Source organism: Elephas maximus, chromosome 16 (genome assembly GCF_024166365.1).
Source record: "Elephas maximus indicus isolate mEleMax1 chromosome 16, mEleMax1 primary haplotype, whole genome shotgun sequence".
Classification (NCBI taxonomy): Eukaryota; Metazoa; Chordata; class Mammalia; order Proboscidea; family Elephantidae; genus Elephas; species Elephas maximus.
Window position 1 is genome coordinate 1,390,878 of NC_064834.1, and position 21,126 is coordinate 1,412,003.

A 21,126-nucleotide genomic window follows, 5' to 3' on the forward strand; every position below is an offset into this window, starting at 1 on the left:
GGCCTTACCAGGTAGCCTTTACTAAAGATATTCACAAAACATTTGTAATTATCTAGGAGTGCATATGTTATAATGCTAAGTGGGGAAAAAAACAGGATACAATAGGTATGATTTCAACAGTGGAAAAAAACTACTTTACTAGCATATCACAGCCCCAGTTACATGGAAAAAGGATTCTGTGGTTAAAGACGTTTGGAAAACCCTGAGTCAACCTTTCCAGGTTGTCCTGAGATTGCATGCTAACACAGCTGTGAATCTTCCAGACACACATGGTGCTCAGCATTCCTCACAGGGACTCGCGCCAAGCCTGCTTCCAGCGTGAAATGATGACCTAGTGGAGATGACCACGAGCGAGCTGGGGCAAACAGGCCTCTGTTTCAAAGACGGCACCATCTGATAAGGGTTTTTTTTTTTTTTTTAATGGCAACAAAGAACCACTGGAAAATGCAACTAAATAACCAGTGAACATTTATGGAGTCACGGGCTCTGTGATGGGCATCACAGCAGAGCAGAGGGACAAAGAAATGGACAGAAATGACGCAAGGCAAGGTGCCTTAGCATCTATCTAGCAACAATTTTTAAATGTTCATAACCTTTGACCCTGTAGTTTCACTCACGAGATTCTTTCCCCAAGGAATCAAGCAGAAATACAGCTAAATATTTATGTAGAAAAGGCTACCTTCTGTATTGTTTAAAATGGTCCCGTGTTAGAAACAACATGCACAGTGAAACCTGCAAAAGCCAGACCTGTGTAAGGGGGAAACCTGTCAGAGAAGGAAAACTCAAATATTTCCACTAAAACGAGTGATAGAAAGTGGTAAGACTGCACCTGTCAAAGGTAGAAAACTTAGAAGACTCAGAAAAACAAGACAGTCTCATCGAGCTCCAGCTCTCACAGGTTTCACTGTACGTCAACAATGGAGCACTGAGGAAAAAAAGAATGGTATACCAGGTGTTGATTTAAAATAAAGTTCCAAAAATTTTAGAGTTATGGGGTATAGGAATGCACAAAACTGCACATATAATCCCAATTTTAAATGTATATGCATATATACAGGTGCGTTCACAGAACAAAGAAAGATGATAGACCAATGTGGAATAGCGTTATTTCCAGGTAGCAGAATTATGATGACATGTTCATTTTTACAATTGGTTAGTGTGGAGCAGGGCTTTGTTTAACAAACACTCACATTAACCTTAACAAGAAGGGTCACAATGTGCTGGGTTATTGTCATTGTTGTTGTTAGGTGCCCTATGTACAGCAGAACGAAACACTGCCCAGTCCTGTCCCATCCTCACAATCGTTGCTATGTTTGAGCCCATTGTTGCAGCCACTGTATCAATCCATTTCATTGAGGGTCTTCCTCTTTTTCTCTGTCCCTCTACTTTACCAAGCATGATGTCCCTCTCCAGGGACTGGTTCCTCCTGGCAACATGTTCAAAGTATGTCTTGCCATCCTTGTTTCTAAGGAACATTCTGGCTGTGCTTCTTCCAAGACAGATTTGTTCGTTCTTCTGGCAGTCCATGATAAATTCAATATTCGTCATCAACACCATATTCAAAGGCATCAATTCTTCGGTCTTCCTTATTCATCATCCAGCTTTCGCATGCACGTGAGGTGACTGAAAATACTATGGCTTGGCGTCAGGCGCACCTTAGACCTCAAAGCAACATCTTCGCTTTTTAACACTTCTTTTGCAGCAAAGATGCTCAGTGAAATGCGTCTTTTGATTTCTTGACTGCTGCTTCCGTGGTGGTTGATTGTGGATCCAAGTAAAATGAAATCCTTGACAGCTTCAATCTTTCCTCCACTTATCATGATGTGGCTTATTGGTCCAGTTGTGAGGACTTTTGTTTTGTGTTGGGGAGCAGGGGTTATGATGCCCTGTCTAGTTCCTCTCTGTGTACTCGGCAGTACAGGGCAACAGCAACCCAACCCACCTACCCAGAGGAGCTGTGGAAGCCGGAGCAGTGCTAGGAATGGACAAAGACCGCCTGCAAATTCAATCAAACTATTCAATGTTTTCCACGAAAGACTGAGAAAGCATTTCCTGCATTTTGGTTTAAAGATGGTGGCTGCCTTTAGACTCACTCACTTGTCGTCGTTCAAACCAGGTACCAAGGGACAGAAACAGTGAGCCTGCCACACAAAGCCTGGATGGGGGAGAGCAAGCACTGACCATCCCACAGGGAGCTCCGCACCCTTGGCCAGGCAGATGTGATGTGTGCCAGGCGGTGTTGAAACGCCCACTCTCCCTTGTCAAGGGAAGGCTGAGTCCCCCGGGCGCAGTACATGCAGTGAGGCTGGACGATGGCAGGCAATGAGCATATTCCTGACGGCACTTTTCACAGAAAGGACTTCAGGCTCACACCACCCAAGGGGCTGAGCACGGCTCAGCCAGTGACTGACCAGAGAAAGGCGAGACCTTACCTAGGCGGCTGTTCTCAGGTGCTGGTCTCTGTTAACGGCGGGAAAGCAGGCTCCGAGCACCTCTCCGCATCTTGGGAGATTTGTGTACAGAGAAATATGTAAATCCCTAAGCTTTCCTTTGGAGTTGTTCCCCATCTATGAAGTTCCAGCCAAAGACCTCGTCCTGGTCCTGGGGCACAGGAGGGCATCATCCCCACTGGCCTCCCCAGCTCTCTCGGCACAGGCACAGAGTCTCTCCCCCCTCCCCTGCCCCGCCCTCCAGCCCCCACCATCCTTTGTGCAGTAGTAACTGGTATTACTGTTGTTATCAGTAGAGCATTTATCACTCATCGCTGCATACCTCCGGGACATGTCTGTCCTCCCAAGAGCCTTGGGACTCCTTGGGGGCAGGGAGCATGCCTTTTAGATTCATCTCCTGCAGCGCTGGCTCACAGCAGGTGGAAGTTATTCATCTGAGGGTCTGCATGACCACAGATGTGGGATAGAAATGTTACCACTTCTGCTTGAGGGATGAATAGAGAGCAGGACACAGCTGCACCGTGAACACTGGCCACACCGTGGGCACTGGCCACAACATGGACACTGGCCACACCATGCACACTGGCCACACCGTGGACACTGGCCACACTGTGTGCACTGGCCACAATGTGCTCACTGACCACAGAGGCTGCAATGTATGAAGAAAGTGGGCCTGGATGGCTGGAGCTTGGCTTTTTCAAATGGCTTTGCTTTCAGCTCATGCCCCAGTTGTCTTTTATTGTCTTAGATGTGGTCCAGGAGAAATGTGGACTCCCTACCCACAGAAACATGACCAAGTGCTGCTCTCAAGTTGAGGAAAGGCCCTACTGCACCCACCCCAGCTCACCAAATCCTACCCATTATTCAGGTCCGATGCCACCTGCCTCCAGCTGCCTCACCCGCCCCTCAGTGGGATAGAGGCCCCCTTGCTCCTACTCCTTGTGATCTGAACTTACCTGCCTCCCTCAGAGAAGGCTTGCAGAGGGGAGGGCCAAACTGCTTCCCTTGAGAACCATCCCTTTTTCAAGGGTAGGGAGCCCTTACCCTCAGGAACTCCAGCTCCGCGTCTTCTCCCCAGAGTGCAGGGCTGAGACAATGCATTTCTGAGATTTTCAGTTGCACCCGGGAGGCCGTCATCCTCCTAATCAGACTTGCTGGGATGTAATCTTCAACTTGAAAATAAGCTTTACCCTCCTTGACCTGCTGGAAGTAAGGTGCAGAAGAAAGGGGACATGACACAAACGCCTTCATGGAACACTGAGCTGAACAGAAACGTGTCTGCAGCTGTAACCCCCACTAGGGTCCCAGTGAGAGGACGCTCCTTTGAAGTGCCTACTGGGGATGTCGTTTTCTACTGTACTGGAAATTGGGTCAAACCATATGACATGAACATTGTTGTTAGCTGCCATCTGGTGGGCCCCAGACTCACGGCAACCCCATGCACAAAGAAATGAAACGCTGCCTGGTTCTGTGCCATCCCATGATCCACTGAGGACTGAACCACTGTGATCCATAGGATTTTCAGTGGCTGATTTTGGAAGTAGATCTCCGAGCCTTTCTTCCTAGTCCATCTTAGCCTGGAAGCTCCACTGAACCCTGTTCAGCACCACAGCGACACACAAGCCTCCGCTGACAGACAGGTGGCAGCTGCAAATGAGGAGCACTGGCCAGAACTCAAACCTGGGTTTCCCACATGGAAGGTGAGAATTGACACTGAACCACCAACGCCCTCTTCATGACATGAATAGAAGAGAGAGAAGAAAGGAGCCCCCATTTTGAGCCCTTTCTGCATGCCAGCTGGTCCTCAGAAAACCATAACTCTTTCAAGCCTCACAGTAATGCTTTAAGGGAGGCATTACTAGTACCTGGCCAAGATGGACAAGTAGAGGCTCTGGAAGTCATTCGGCAGGGCCAGGGTTCCACCACTTGTGAGTGACAGAAACAAGGCTCGTTTGTGCAAAGCCTTCACTTGATATGGATCCCTTCCCGAGAGGTGCGAAAATAGCTCTGGCCTTGTTCTTCTTCATTCTTTCAGCATGTCTGCCGAGGGGCTTCCAGCACACTGTCCACTTATGAGGGCAGTCTTCGCTATTGTGTCCAGTAGCCCCCTGATGCCCCTACCCCTGTCCCTAGGCCTTAACCTTCATCAAGTCTGTTCTTTGGGAGAACTGAGGCTAGAGGAACTAGAACTTTTGGGAACTAGGGACAGCTGGAGGATGGGCGTTGCCCACTGCCTGGTATGGGGGCCCCCTGAGTGCAGACTTTTGGGCAAAGTGGCACATTGGGAGCACCTTGAGGAATACACTTGGGGTCCACTATGCAGCATGAAGGGGGTAAGGCTAGACAGGGAAAGGCATAACCCTTGTAGTGGTTCAGCCGGGGCCTCGGCCATCCTGCGGGGCACTCAGCTGAAACTGCTCTTCTGAGTCTTCCTGCCTTTGCAGCAGCCCACGGTGGTCTCAGCTCACCCCTCCTAGCCTTATCTTGCGTAAGGCACTTCCCAATGACCTATAGGGGTGGCAGCTGCCCTTCTCAATGCCAGAGTGGGCCAGTGGGCCTGATGAGGGGACCTGAGGGAAACAGCAGAGTATCTACTTGTGAGATAAAAAAAACTAAGTTTGGCTTTTTGTCTCTGGTTTTTTTTTTTTCCTTAAAATAGCCTGAGCAATTACGGTGATCTTTGTCTTTCTAAAACAGCCAGGCCAGACTTAAAACAAACTCAAACCCATCGCCATTGAGTCAATTCTGACTCATAGTAACCCCAGAGGACAGAGTAGAACTGTACTATAGGGTTTCCAAGGCTGTAATCTTTGTGCAGAAGCAGACTGCCACATCTTTCTCCTATGGAGCAGCTGGTGAGTTTGAACCACCAACCTTTCGGTTAGCAGGCAAGAACTTAACCACTGCACCATCAGGACTCCTTAGGCCAAACTTAAAAAAAAAAAAAAATTTTTTTTTTTTTTTTTAAGCAAGTGTAAATGAGAAGCGTTTGACACAGGCCCCACCTTGACAACAGGCCTCAGGAAGGGAGGGGCATGATGCAGTCATGCATATTCATTGATTGGATTGATCGTAACTATGCATTAAGGTCCCAGTCATACATATTTATCGAGGTCCCAATGACTAAGGGACCCTGGACCCTGGACCTTGGAGCTTCCCCTTTAGGGCTTCTGGGATTGGGGAGAATATGGCTGCAGGGGAGAGGGGGTGGCATGCATCTGGGGACAAGGGCAGCCTCAGACCTTGCCTGCTGTGTTTCCTCAATTATATCCTTTCTGGTTATAATACATCGGTCACTGTAAGTGTAGGTAAGCGTTTCCCTGAGTTCTGTGAGTCATTCTAGTGAGTTATCGAACCCACTGAGGGCCCTGAGAACCAACAGAAAGGCTAGCATTTGCTTATTTGGCAGGGGCTGAAAGGTCAGAGTCCTGACTTATGGAGACTCAGCCCTGGGTGGTTAGGGTCAGGCAGAGTACCACATGGGTGGCATAATGGAGAAGTAGGGATAGGAGGCATCATCACATTTGGAAACTAGCTTTATGTCAGCTGTTTTCACATCCTACCACATCCCATGTTCCCAAGGTGCACCTGCTGACTGGATGCAGCTCTGGACTGAGATCCCTCTGTCCTGGGGCCAGCCCCTGCCAGCTCTGGTTCTGAGCTCAGCTTCAAGGCAAGAACGGAAAGAAATTGCTCAGCTCTTTAGTGTCTGTAGAAGCATTTGGGCTCTTTGACCCAGCACCTCATTGCTAGGATTATATCCAAGAGAAGTATTCAATATGGAGCCAAACAGCTCCAGGCACAGGTAAACCTATTTCTAAGTCATTTTTGAAAGAGAAAGGTCAAAACAAGCACCACTATGAAGAATAGCAATGGTAGTTATCACACTCATGGCGCTGACTATGCGGATGCCCACCCCTGCTAAGGAATAGCGTGCAGCCATCCCAAACGGTTCTTAGGAAGGCCACAGGAAGACATGTGCTGCAAAGTGAGAAAGCAGGATGCAAATCGAACGTGGCAGAGTTTCAAGCTGTGGAAGGTACCCCCACGTGGTGAGAGGCTGGGAGAGAGCCTGCAGAGAAGAAAGTGGCTCTGCTCGGATGACGTGATAAGGAAGATTTATTTTTATAGTAAATTGTCTCCCTTTTTAAAACATTAAGGTAATATAAATTGTCACTTCTCTGTTTAGAATTCTTCTGTGGCTCCCAATCTTTCACAACAGTGGTTTTTGCTTGTTTGTTTTCCCCCAGGATTAGAACCGTTTGTCATACAAAATGTGAGCCCCTTGGGAGGCCATGCTAAGTCCTTCTGGAGATGCAAAACTGCTGGAAGGGCGAGAGGTGGTAATGAACCTATGGTACCCAACCTGGGGGCGCCCGCCTTCGCTCCAGCCGTGGTGAGCATCCGCGTCCTCTTCTCCGGCCCCTTGAGCAGCACTTGAGAGGGGCTTTCCTCTCTGAAGCCTCCCCTGATGGCGCTTTGAAGAGCCTGGCACACAGCAAGACCAAGCCCAGAGTCGTGTCAACCCAGAAGTGAATCCCAGCCTGGATCTTACTGGCTCACTTAGCCTCCCAGAGCCTCAGTTTTCCCAACTGCAAATGGAACCACCACGGGATTTGCAGGGGTAACAAGGATTAGATGATGCCAAGCACAGAGCAGGCTCTTGATAAATTAGGGCAGAGTGGGGGATAAGCAAATGAGTGGGTCTGTGAATGGCCTTTACAGGGAGCCCGAGTGGTGCAGTGGCCAAGTGCTCAGCTGCAGTTCGATTAACAGTTCAAGCCTTTCAGTTAGCAATTCAAACCCACCCAGCGACTCTGTGGGAGAAAGACTGGTGATCTGCTCCTGTAAAAATTACAGCCAAGAAAACCCTATGGGGCAGACCTACTCTGTCATAGAGGGTCACTATGAGTTGGAATCAACTCAATGGCACACAACAACGGCCTTTATACACACAAGAGAGAAAGCTCGATTGGCAGCCTTGCTGGGTATGGCTAAGGCAGGCAGGTTATTATGTCTTCCAGGGCAGACTTAGTCCTTAGCAGGCACCATGGAACAGAGGAGGGAGCCTAAGTCTTAGAGAGAGGTAGATCTGGGTTCAAATCCTGCCTCTTCTGGTTAGTAGCTATGTGACCTCAGGCACATTCTCTCTCTGAACTTCAGCTTTTTCATCTGCAAATTGGAAGTGATAATAGGGCCCTTGGAAAGCTGCTGGAAGGGTGCGGGGTAGCAATGCACCTATGGTACCTGGCACATAGTGACTGCTTAGTGTGTGAGCCCCCCCCCTCCAGGATCCTGAAGCAGGGCCCGGTGAACAACACAGTGGTTAAGTGTCCAACTTTGGATTCAGACTCGATGTTAAACCTGAGACCCTAACTCTACCGCAGGGTTTGTGGAAACTGTGGGCCAAGTCCACTAAAGGCTGCTGGGGAGCCAAGTGAGACCTCTTTACTCAGGCCCAGAATCCTTCCTATGGGTCCCTTGCCTCAGGGCCCCAGGGGTCCAGACGTGCTGCTGTGAGCCCCATTCCAAGCTCAGACTCTGGAGACCCCCTGGGCTTGTCCAGTTTCTTACTGACTTCACCCTGCCTCTGCCTCCCCTGATCTCATCCTCCACCTCCATCTCTACCTTATTTCCCTCTGAAGATCCTAAAGCCCACCCTGCTGCCATCCTGAGATGCTCTCTGCTGCCCCCGTGTGGTCCACTGCAGACCTTTCCCTCTTGTGCCTCCAGTGGCTTCAGCTTTTGTCACATGGCAGCGGTGAGTTCCCTCTAAGACAAAGCCCAGTGCACCAGCTAGGAGGTGACCAAGGAAGAGATGAATGGAATCTTCACCTCCCTTGCTCTTCCCTCTCTGTTCCTACTGCATCTAGTGATGGACTCCACATCTGGGTGACATGGCACACTGGTGGGTCACAACGCACAGCCTCTGTGGAGTTTTGTTGCCAAGCCTCTCCCACCTCATCTTGAACTTGATTAGTGGACTTGATGAACTCGAGAGCAAAGCTGCACTTCCCTCTGTAACAGCTCACCTCGTTGGCCCCTCCCTCCTGCCTGGCATCCCCATTCTGAATCATAATTAGGTGAACAATGTATGTGACATCATCCCTCCCGGCTTTCAGGCATCTGCAGGATAAACAGCCAGTTGCCTCAGTTAGCTCCCTGAAGACTGTGACACGGCACCACCACGGCCAAATTAAACCAAATGCAAGTTACATGTGGTTGGCAAGGGCTTGGCCAAGAATACTGGCATTGTTACTGGAGAGACAATGCACCCTAGAAGATTCAGTACGGGCCTCCAAGTCAGCAGACCTGGGCTCAAATTTAGACTTTGCCATTTATAAGCCACAGAGCCTCAGAGCGCTTTCCTAGAAAATGTGAGTAATAACATCAACCTTGCAATATAACTGTGAGGATTAAGTGAATTAGCACCATTGGCACTACAGGTCAATGGCAGGTGCACAGAGATCTCTCAGTATAAGGTTGGTTATTCCTGTTGATGATGATGATGATAGGAACTCATTAAATGGCTCTTACAGTTTTTATGAAGTTCTGTTTGACTAGAACTACTTTACAATGTATAACCTTGGCTTGTTCATCTTTGTATCCTCCAGAACCTAGCAGAGAGCACTCAGTGAATGCTTGCTGAATGGCTGGGTGGAGGGGTGGGGGGGTGGGGGGGTGGAGGGGTGGAGGGGTGGGGGGGTGGGGGGATGGGATGTGGGGGGATGGGATGTGGGGGGTGGGGGGGTGGGAGGTGGGGGGTGGGGGGGTCGGAGGTGGGGGGTGGGGGGGTGGGAGGTGGGGGGTGGGAGGTGGGGGGTGGGAGGTGGGGGGGTGGGGGGGTAGAGTTTACCCCAATCTCAGTGGTCGATGCCAAAAGTACTTCTCAAAGACAGTCTCCACATTACTAACAGTCTCCCCATAACTGCCTCTCCAGTGACCCGTCCCCAGACCCTCTTTCTGCCCCTACCTCCCGAGGGCAACGGCCAAACTCAGCCTGCAAGGCCAGGACCCCTAGCTGCAGGAGCGTCTCATCGTTACAGTACAGCTTCTCCTCTAGGATGTCTCTCCGGAGCTGCAGGTAAAACTGATGCCTTGTCTGGCTCTGCCTGGAGAAGAAAATGCAGGAATGAAGGCTGCTGGGGTGCTGAGGGGAAGGGAAGCACTACAACTGTAGGGTTTCCTGTCTAGGAACTGGGGAGCAGAGGCAAAGCAGGGTACAACCCAGCAGAACCCAGAGGCAACACCAGTCAGACTAGCATGGTCTCCATTCGCTTACGCCTTGCCTCCTACCGCTAGCTAAACCCTGCTCCTCGCCAGGCCCTTCCCTAGACACCCACAGACCTGTTCATTGCTGTGGTTCGAGTGAAGAAACTGGTATTCAGTTAGATGTTGCTTGGAGCGAGCAAAGGAATAGAGAGGCAGGGATCACACTCCAAGGCCATGATCCTCTCCTTCACCCCTCCTCACTGGAGTGCTGGGTGGAGCAGGTGCGGGGGGCATGTGGGCGGTGGGGAAGAGAGAGCTTTGACATCGAGTAGACTAGGCTTGAAACTAAAGGCATCTTCTCATCTTGACTAGGGCTTGCCTCTGAAGCATTGACTGTTTTCCCCTTGCTTTGTCATATGGGAATCCAACCAGCAGGTCAACCACAATAGCTGCTGTAATTTATAAGTAACTTAACAGTTTGCCAAGCACCTTCATAACCACCATCCCTGATGTCAGCTTACCATCTGCCATTGAGTCAACTCTGACTCAGGGAGACCCCATGTGTATCAGGGTAGAACTGTCCTCCACAGGGTTTTCAATGGCTGAGTCTTCTGAAGTAGATAGCCAGGCCTTTCTTCTGAGGTGCCTCTGGGTGGACTCAAACCTTCAACCTTTTGGTTAGAAGTGAGCATATTAACCGTTTGCACCACTCAGAGACTCAGATGGCAGCCTGAACATGCATCAGTCTTAAGACAGTCAAACGGGTTTGCAGAACTCACTGGAGCAGCCCAACGCAGCTAACGAAGAACTTGATCCTCAGAAAAAGCGTGAAGACACTTGCGGGGGTTTTCCTTTGGGGGCGCGTGCTCCATCCTTCAGGGGCTACTTTGCACAATCTGGTTTCATTGTCCAGGAAAAAGAACTCTTTGCCTGGAATGGAAATCGTGAGTTTTTGGAGGGAGGAGCAGTCAGGCAGGCGCCGCCCCTGCGAGTACAGCCCCCGAGCCCAGGCCCAGAGGGTCAGGCGTGAGTCTGTGCAGGGGACGGCAGGAGGCAAGTGCACTGGGAACCTGGCACCACCTGGGCCTTTGTTGGGCTGGGAGGTGCCCAAAGGGGGAGGAAAAGAGGAGCGGGCCAAGCAAGAGAAACTTGGCACTGGGAGGAGAAGACACGATTAGTTGGGTCAAAGAAGATTGCACTTACTATCTGCCTTCCAACTATCATCTTACAGAGATAAAACGAAAGAAAAAAACCAAGGAAAGAGTATTTGCTATGCTGCTGCCATGTGCCACACCCATCTATGTCAGCCAGAACATTCCCGGGCCTCCCCAGTCTGGGGTGTACAGAGACTTACATTTGCCCTTCAACCTGAATTCTGACAGCTCGAGAACCACACTAACAATACTCCAGACTTCAGGGGGAAAGAGGCTGAAGGGGTCCTGGCCACTGAATGCCGCTGAGCGAACCACCTGTACCCCTCTGCTCAAAACACTCTGCTCTCTTCATGTCAAAGCCGACCCTTCCCACCCTGCCCTGGGCCACCCTGGGCCACCCCACTAGACCACTGCAGGATTGCCGGGGCCTGCTCGGTTCCACCTGGGTTGGGGGAATAACCTTGTGTCTGGAAGGCAGAGCTTTTTATTGGGCAGCCAGCTTTTCCTCCCAAAGGCATATGCATGCTGGAATTGGGGGTGAGGGGGTAGGAGTCCACCAGAGTGGCTTAAATAGAAGTCACCAGACAGTGCCCAGGCCTCTGCCCACTCTGCCCGTTAGCCCTTGTGGCTGAATCTGGTCCCAACACCGCAGCAGACACACCCTTCCTTAGGGTCAACTCTCCCCCAAGAAATGGGCAGTTCCCATTAGAGTTTGGCTGGCAAACACCTCCCAGGTTAGTTTAGACCCAAACACCAGATACACACACTTTTGAGTGATTTTCTCAGGTGGTCCCCAGCTAAGAAGCTGGAGAATGTCCGCATGGGAGGGGTTCAGCAGTGGCTCTCCGGTTGGAAGGAGGCAGGTAGTGGCCAAGCCCTAAGGTTGTATTCACAGAGCAAGCACACTGCTTTTAGTTAGACCGCATTGTTATTAGGTCCCGTCAAGTCGGTTCTGACTCACAGCGATCCTATGTACAACAGGACGAAATAGTGCCTGATCCTCCGCCATCCTCACAGTCATTGTTCTGCTTGAGCTCATTGTTGCAGCCACTGTGTCAGTCCATCTTGTTGAAGGTCTTCCTCTTTTCCGCTGACCCTCTACTTTACCAAGCATGATGTCCTTCTCCAGGGACTGATCCCTCCTAACAACATGCCCAAAGTATGTGAGACATAGTCTCACCATCTTGCTTCTGAGGAGCATTCTGGTTGTACTTCTGCCAAGACAGATTTGTTCGTTCTTTTGGCAGTCCAACACCACTATTCAAAAGCGTCAATTCTTCTTCGGTCTTCTTTATTCATCATCCAGATTTTGTATGCATATGAAAAAAAAAATTTTTTTTTTTTTGCATATGAGGTGATTGAAAACACCATGGCCTGGGTCAGGAGCAGCTTAGTCTTCGAGGTGGCACCTTTGCTTTTGAACTCTTTAAAAAGGTCTTTTGCAGCGAATTTGTCCAATGCAATGCATCTTTTGATTTCTTGACTGCTGCTCCCATGGGTGTTGATAGTGGATCCAAGGAAAATGAAAGATAAACAGCTTCAGTCTTTTCTCCATTTATCATGATGTTGTTTATTGGTCCAGTTGTGAGGATTTTTGTTTTCTTTACATTAAGGTGCAATCCATACCGAAGGCTGTGATCTTCGATCTTCATCAGTAAGCACTTTAAGTCTTCTTCACTTTCAGCGAACAAGGTTGTGTCATCTGCATATCGCAGACTGTTAATAAGTCTTCTTCCAATCCTGATGCCCCGTTCTTCTTCATATAGTCCAGGTTCTTGAATTATTTGCTCAGCATAGATTAAATAGGTATGGTGGAAGGATACAACCCTGACACACACTTTTCCTGACTTTAAAACGCACAGTATCCCCTTGTTCTGTTTGAAAGACTGCCTCTTGATCTGCGTACAGGTTACTCACAAGCACAACTAGGTGTTCTGGAATTCCCATTTTTCGTAATGTTATCCATAATTTGTTATGATCCACACAGTTGAATGCCTTTGCATAGTCAATAAAACACAGGTAAACATCTTTCTGTTATTCTCTGCTTTCAGCCAGGATCCATCTGACATCAGCAATGATATCCCTGGTTCCACATCTTCTTCTGAATCTGGCTTAAATTTCTGGCAGTTCCCTGTTGATGTACTGCTACGGCCACTTTTGAATGACCTTCAGCAAAAATTTACTTTTGTGTGATATTAATGATATTTTTCGATAATTTCCTCATTCAGTTGGATCACCTTTCCTGGGAACAGGCATAAATATGGGTGTCTTCCAGCCAGTTCACCAGGTAGCTGGGTTCCAAATTTCTTGGTATAGATGAGTGAGCACTTCCAGGGCTGCATCTGTTTGTTGAAACATCTCAGTTGGTATTTTGTCAGTTCCTGAAGCCTTGTTTTTTGCCAATGCCTTCAGTGCAGCTTGGACTTCTTCCTTCAGTACCATCGTTCCTCATCATATCTTACTTCCTGAAATGGTTGAACATTGACCAATTCTTTTGGGTAAGATTTCACGTTACAGATCAAAAAAACAAAACATTTTCTAAAGATGCTTTATTTACACTTTACAAAAGATAACATAAACATCAATTGAGTACATCAAAGCATATTATGGTTATATTTATCTGGAGGAGTCTTTTGGTGGTCTGATAAAGACTATGGGGAGATAAGGACACCCTATCCCTGCATCCTGTGGTACACTGAATGATCAAACACAGCTCACGAGGTTCATGCTATGATCTTCAATTAGGGATAGAAGAATAGGAGAATGACAAGATTGTGATACATAAGCAAGATGGCTGGTAGAGCCAGGACTTAAGCTGAAGGCCTGTCTGCTTCCTAAGACCCCATACAGCAGTTAAAGAGCTGCAAGGGTGCCAAACGGGCATTTGGGGTGGGTAGGAATACCAGTTGCTGTCTTTCGAATCAATCCAACTTATGGTGACTGAGTGTGTGTCAGAGTAGAACTGTGCTCCATAGTGTTTTTGGGCTTTTTTCCAGTTGGAACTCTTTTCCCTTTTATTAAAGCCCAAGTTACCATTACATGGTTTGGTATTCAAGAAAGGAAAACTTGTTCAGTCGAGGTAAGATGTTATCAGCTTTTCCAGGTGACTATTTATAATCAAGAAGCAATACCAATAAAGTCTTGGGAAGCCCATCCATGGGAGTTCACATTTTGCTAAGGCCCAGCTCCTCTGGAGTGGAAATTCTCAATTTATCCAAAGTTGGTCTAAGTTCCTGGGTGGAATAGTGGTAGATTTCGTTATGGGGGCCTGCTTTGTCCTTAACAACCTCCAGAATGTGAACTAACTAGTGAAATCGTTTAACTGTCTGCCTGCCCACAAAGCAGCATAGAGATTGAGGTTCTGGTACCAAATCGTAGCCAACAAGTATGTTCATCCCTTTATGCAGTTCCAGGCATTGATATTTGGCTTGTTGAACTATGTCACCCAGTAAGCATCAAACTCCTCATCTGTCTCACGAGACCCATGGGAGGAGCAGTGAACTGAGTAGGCAGCAGTGGAGGGGCAGGGAGGGGCAGGGGGTGTAGAAGGCCTAAAGGGCGGGTCTCAGGGCATTAGCTGCACACAGCAGTGGAGGGATAGGGAGGGGCAGAGGGGTGCAGAAGGCCTAGAGAGCAGGTCTCAGGGGACTGGCTGCAGCGCAACAGTGGTCATTAGCACCCAGGAGCACGGAACACAAGCGAAGCCTGTTTTCAGTGGTTGATTTTTCAGAAGTAGATCACCAGGCCTTTCTTCCAAGGTGCCTCTGGGTGGACCCAAACTGTCAACCTTCCAGTTAGCAGCTGAGTGTATAATGTTTGTACCATCAAAGGGCTCTAGATGGGAATAAGGAGTTCCTTAAAGGAAGGGCAAAGATGGGAAGATGTACAAATGCTTTCACTCAGGATCTTCGGAATGGGTTCTTAGGCTGGGGTTGGGGGTGGTGACGATTCCTCATTAATCCTCTATGATTAGATGGAAATGTTCTTAGCATTTGCTTCTCTTATCTTCAATGCCCTGAGATTGGTCAACCAGAGACGGCAAGCACAATATCCCATGTTCAGGATTTTACTATGGTCTTCTGCACTTAACACTTTACACAGGAACATTTGAAGCCTTCACCAAGCTAACTAACGTCTAAGTGTGCAGAGTGAGGCATCGCAACCTGAAGAAGCTTGCCAGAAGGAAAAGAGCTCAAGTACCCAGGTACCTGGGTTAGTAAAAAAAAAAAAACAAGAGAGGCAAACATTTCAGATGTGGACTACCCAGGAGATACTTACCTTTCAGGTAAGCCAAGCCAAAGTAGGTGACTTCCCCAAGGTCCTCAAAGGACGTGATGGCATTAAAGATGGCACCCACTGTTGACTCAGTGTCACACTTCACCTCCAAACACTGCCCACTCAGCAGGACCACACAGAGGTCCCTGAGAGCCAGATAGCATTTCCGTTTCTTGGCCTGAAAGAGCAATAACAGTCTCAATTATATTGATAACTATGAGATGTTGAGCTCACGCCACATGCAAGACATAAGTATGTTTATTATTCCCGTTTGGCAAATGAGAAAGTGAGACTCAGAGATGGTAAGGACTTGCCCTTGGTTGGACAGTTAGTAAGAGGCAGAGCCTGGACTCAGATCCCCACCGTCTGCCAGCCTGTGCAGGGGCCAGGAAGGCTGAGGACCAGCTCTGACTGATGTCTTTCCCCTGTGGAAATCCCACTGCCCTCAGGTTCCGACCTCTGAGAGCCACCCAGGATCCTCATCAGGGGGTCCTACTCCCCCGCGGTGCCGGGCCAACCTGACGCCACCCCACCTCCACGGAGCACGAGTTGGTGACGTGGCCTGGTGCTGCGCCATCGTTGTAATTGTCGGCATATTTGAGTCCGTTGCTGTGGCTATCGTGTCAATCCGCCTCATTGATGGTTTTCCTCACCTTCACTGGTCCTTCGCTTTGCCAAATATGACGTCCTTCAGCAATCAGTCCCTACTGATGGCGTGTCCAAAGTGAGTGGAAGTCTCAGACAGCGTTCTTCAGTCCACAGGGTTTCGTTGACTAATTTTCAGAAGTAGTTCACCAGGCCTTTCCTCCTAGTCTGTCTTAGTGTGGAAGCTCCCCTGAAACCTGTCCACCATGGGTGACCCTGCTGGTTTTTTATCCACCAGTGGCATAGCTTCCAGCATCATAGCAACCTGCAAGCCACCAGAGTACAACAGACTGACAGATGGGTGGTGGATTATTTACCATCTAGAAACTGGCCAGCAAGGCTACATTCAAACACACTTACTGGAGCCTGCCTTCTGCCTCGTCCCCCTCCTCCCATTACTACCAGGCTCATCCCTACCACCGCCTCCACCCCCCGCCCAACATGACTGTCCTTGGCTCAGGCCTCCCAGGCCACCCCATCATTCTGGTGCCACACAGGCCTTTCCTGCTGTTCCGACTGCCTGCAGGGCTCTTCCCCACACAGCACACCACTGAGAGTCTTCAGCTGCAGCTCAGGACCTTTGTCTGTGGCCTTCTCTGCACTCATAGCCCCTGGGACTCAGCTCCCCTGGCCCTCCCAAGCAGTTCTGGAACCGTCAGGCTATGTTGTCTACTCCTTCAGATGGAGACCTCCCCAAAGACAGGGCCTCAGCCAGCCTGGGACCTACACGGGAACTCCTCACTGAAGGACAGCAATGGATGGACACTGGGGAGACAGGATTTAGTGCCCTCAAGACCTGTAGCACCCCCAACCTTTCTGGACGCTGAGGGCAGTCTCCATGCTCCAGAGGTCAGTGTGGATCCCAGGACTCCATGGAAGGGCATTTCCCCCACCATAGTGGGCACAGGTGACTACAGGAGCACACCTGAGCCCTGAGCTCCCACTCTGCTGTGCGGGGGAGCCACCCCCAGAGATGATCTGATGGATCTGGGGCAAGGCCCAAGGATGGGTACTTTTTACAGCTGCCCTGGTGATTCTTACGAGCAAAGCTGAGGAACCCTGCAGCTGATAGGAGGCCGGGTGACCAGCACAGCTGCTCAGGGCCCTGCACTTGGGGAATAAGGCCCTGCAGTTGCAATCTTGAAATTCTTAATAATCATCTCTCTGGATTTGTGTTTTTTAGTGAAGTCCCATGGACAATGGAGCATGCCCTGGGGGCTTGGAGCCTTGGCTTTTGTGCGTTCTGCCTCCCACTGCCTCTCCACTTCCCTGGGCTTGCGTCTTGGCTACCAATTCTCCTGCTCCCTGGGACTCCAGGCCCACCTGGCCTCCTTCCTGTCCTGCCCAGTGACCACCAGCTCCTGAGTTCTGGCTCAGGCTTTTGCTCTTCCTGCTCCCCCTGCCTGGATATCCTCCCCACAAAGCCCACAGGGCTCACCCCCTCACTTCATCCCAGGCTCTGCTCAAATGGCACCTCTAGAGCAGCCTCCCCCCAGCCACCCTCTCTAACAGAGCAAACCCCTCTTCCCCGCTGCAGTCGTTCTCCACCCCAGAGCTCACAGTACAGCCTGGCATACTATCAGGTTTGCATATTTGTTTATTTTCTGCCTCCCCCTGCTAGCATGTAAGCGCCATGTGAAAAGGACTTTACTTTGTTCACATCGTAGATCCAGAGCCTAGGATGGCACCTGGCACATACGGGATGCTTAGAAAATATCTCCTGGTGGAAGAGGCAAAGACTGAGCTGGGTATGGAGGATAAGCAGGATTTGGCCAGAAGTTGGAGAATCCCCCACATTTAAAGAAGAGGAGGCTGATGTAGGGCGTGAAGCAGGAGCCACGTGACCAGACCACTCTGGTGGGGTCTGAGGAGACAGCACAGGTGCCTGGGCTGAGAGCGAAGCTGCCCCTCCATGTCCATGTCTGGGCTTGCCAGCCTGTGGTGGCTGCTGCCACCCTCCACCCCTGCCCAGTCTAAGCTAATAGTTACCGCAATCGATCCAGGCAGATGCAAGGTTGCCGGGGCCTCTCCAGCAAGACGGACGAATTCAGGCCTAGAGAACTGGGGGGACACAGCAAAGTCACTTAGGGCAGAAAAGACAGGCGCTGCGGAGCTAGGCCTCAGCTTTGGGACTCGGCTTCACCCTGAGCTTACCACCCTAGCACTCCCCTCCAGGGCTGGCAGAAAGCAGGTTTCAGTGATACAGGACTTAACTGGGTGAGGCCACAATTGTCTGGGAGTCACCAGTCGGAAGCCTCACGGTGCGGGTAATGGTGTTGGCATTGTTCTAGCTCTTACCTTGGGCACAGGGATGGCCCCGTCATTACGAGTTTCATAATTCACATACAGCTACATAGTCTTCTGTGTGTCTCACAACTATAAATCACATTAGCCTGTAAACCCACTGCTGTCAAGTCGATTCCAACTCACAGCGACCCTGCGGGACAGAGCAGAACTGCCCCCTAGTGTTTCCAAGGAGCGGCTGGGGATTCGAGCTGCTTACCTTTCCGTCAGCAGCCGAGTGCTTAACCACTGGGCAACCATGGCTCCATAAATCACATTAGGCAATACGACTATATATTATATGTAAGAAAAATATTTTTTAAAAACAAAAAATCGTAATATTTGAATTAGATGGAACACTTTCTTGGCTCTGGACTTTGAAGCAGCAGTGGGCACGGGCAGCTGTTCCTGGCTTCACAGTGCTTCTGGTTTGCTTTGCCCTCTGACTCAGGAATGGTTTCATGCCCATTGCTGTTTCTACCCAACCATCTTTCCATGGGTGCATATTCTTAACCCATTTTACAGGTGAGAAAATTGAATGTCCAAGTGGTTAAGAAACTTATCGGTGTCATACAACCAGTAAGTGATAAAATTGCATGGGGCTTCTAGCACACTGCCTACGGTACCTGGGGGTGCTTTTTTCTAATCACCTCAAGTGGCTGCTTTTGGCAGGTCCTTTGGGCCTGAGGGTGCATCCCCTGACCTCGCTCTACCAGCACAGACTCAGCAAGTTGGCCCCTTAGGCAAGCCTAGACTGCTGCGAGAAGTCAGGATTCCATCAGCATGGGCTTCGAGGCCTGGGTTGGCCCTGGTACTCTCTAGCCTTAACTTCCCACACTCCCCCAAACATATCCTATTTAACCATCCAGAAGAGAGACTGTCTCCCCCTAACCAAGCCTCCCTGCCTGTCCTATATTTGCTCCTGCATGTTCCTCTGCTCAGAAGGCCCCTTCCAAGTACCTTCCACTTTGCTTGTCCATTCTTTTACATCTTAAATGGCGTGGGTATCACTACCACTGTCTTGTACCCCAATGCCTGTGAGCTTCCTGAGGGGTGGGCCTGCCATCTCCACCTTTATATCCTGCTCACTGCTTACACAGTGCCTGCATCAGTGAGGCCACCTACTGGCCTGAATTGTAAAATTCATGGCTATTTTAATCCAACTCAGTAAGTTTCAGCCTGAACATAAAAAAACAACAAATCTATCTATATCTCTGGAAACCTGCAGTGCACGGAACACTGGCCATTTGTAACAACGGCTATACCCACGCTGACCTTCTCCCTACCTAGGGGCTTGGTTCCTGGGAGTTTTTACACAATATCCCAAGTAACAACCAAGAACTTGGTGTGTGGTTGGCTGTGACGCAAATACCATCATCTACTTGGTCTGTGCCTCTGAGCACAGAAAACTTTCCTGCACACCCAAGAAACCAAAAACCAAACCCACTGCCGTCAAGTCAATTCCAACTCACAGCGACCCTATAGGACAGAGTAGAACTGCCGCACAGAGTTTCCAAGGAGTGCCTGGTGGATTCAAACTGCTGACCTTTTGGTTAGCACCCCTAGCACTTAACCACTATGCCACCAGGGTTTCCTTCCTATGTACAGCCTAGCTTAAGCCTCATAGCAGCAGCTTTGTGAGACAAATGAGGCGTGAAAACAGAGACTCAGGGAAGTGAAATTTCTCCAGGATCTCACAGCTTTTAAGTGGAAAAACCAAGACTTAAACCCCACACCAAAACTCCCCCACCCAGTCCACACAGCCCAAAAATGAAGGGCTCAGAAAGGCCAGTGACACTGCTTACAAGCCACTCCACTGGTCAGACTATCAGATCATGGTGTGACCCTCCTGGATTCTGCTGGCCCACAGAGAGGATGGTCTGGGTCAGCTGCTGGAGGCCCCTGCTCATGTCAGCTGCTGTGTCAAACCTCTTGGGAGAGTGTCCTGCAGGCCCCTCTTGTCTCACCTTTTCTTTTCTTTGCAGGAAACCCCTTTGCGAAGGAGCAGCTGGCCGTGAGTTTTCTGACGCCACAGAGAAAGCAGATCCTGAGCTGAACCGATGGCCCTCCTGAAGGTCCTGGGGTACTTCAGCAGGAAGAGCGCTGCCAAGGGTCAGAGAAGGGAAGAAAACTGTCAGCCGTGGCAGAGCTTCCATTTCAGAGAGGCTCATCAGGTGCAGGCCCTCAGCGGGCCAGGTACAGCCTCATTCTCATGTCCCCTTCAGCCCCAAACCTAGGGGAGTGTTGTCATATGAATTTTTCAAAGGTGGAAACTGAGGCCAGAGAAGTGAAGGTTGCAAAGCCACAGGATGAGGGTGCGGGCTTGTGGGGGCATTGAACCCAGAGCCCCCCACCGCCGCCCTGCCATGCCGCAGTCCGCTTCCTCACCGCCCCACGACTCTGCCTCCTGGCTCCTGGGTGCTAATAACAGGCAAGTCCTGAACGATTCCTGAAGTGGGTGCTGGGACCACAGGTGCTTTTTACTTTCTTCCTTATTTATATTGTTCAAATGTCTTAGCATAGTCAATAAAACACAGGTAAACATCTTTCCGGTATTTTGTGCTTTCAGCCAGGATCCATCTGACATCCACAATGATATCCCTGGCTCTACGTCCTCCTCTAAATCTGGCTTGAATTTCTGGCAACTCCCTGTCATACACTGCTGCAGCCACTTTTGAATGATCTTCAGTGAAATTTTGCTTGCATGTGATATTAATGATATGGTTTGATAATTTCCACATTTGTTGGAACACCTTTCTTGGGAATTGGCATAAACTTGGATCTCTTCCAGTCAGTTGGCCAGGTAACTGTCTTTCAAATTCTTGGCATAGACAAGCGAGCACTTCAATGCTACATCCATTGGTTGAAACATCTCAACTGGTGTTCCACCAATTCCCAGAGCCTTGTTTTTCACCAATGCCTTCAGTGCGGCTCGGACTTCTTCCTTCAGTACAATCGGTCCCTGATCATATGTTACTTCCTGAAATGGTTGACCTTCGACCAGTTCTTTTGAACATATTGACTCTGTGTATTCCTTCCATCTTCTTTTGATGCTTCCTACATCGTTTAATATTTTCCCTGTAAAATCTTTCAATATTGCAACTCAA

At 49.6% G+C, this 21,126-nt stretch overlaps 1 protein-coding gene across 10 annotated transcripts in view; it reads right to left on the bottom strand.

Annotated features, from left to right (window-relative positions):
- The window catches only part of FRMPD2 (FERM and PDZ domain containing 2), a 229,655-nt gene that overhangs the window by 163,429 nt on the left and 45,100 nt on the right, over nucleotides 1–21,126 (bottom strand). For 9 of the 10 annotated variants that reach the window (XM_049854931.1, XM_049854930.1, XM_049854925.1 and 6 more), the window contains 6 exons: nucleotides 19,987–20,122; nucleotides 17,726–17,797; nucleotides 15,095–15,269; nucleotides 10,442–10,592; nucleotides 9,424–9,562; nucleotides 3,495–3,653 (listed from right to left, as the gene is read on the bottom strand). In XM_049854931.1, coding sequence (XP_049710888.1) covers nucleotides 3,495–3,653; nucleotides 9,424–9,562; nucleotides 10,442–10,592; nucleotides 15,095–15,269; nucleotides 17,726–17,797; nucleotides 19,987–20,122 — 832 coding nt within the window. The remainder of the gene's footprint in view (nucleotides 1–3,494; nucleotides 3,654–9,423; nucleotides 9,563–10,441; nucleotides 10,593–15,094; nucleotides 15,270–17,725; nucleotides 17,798–19,986; nucleotides 20,123–21,126) is intronic. The other variant, XM_049854923.1, reaches the window with a different exon arrangement.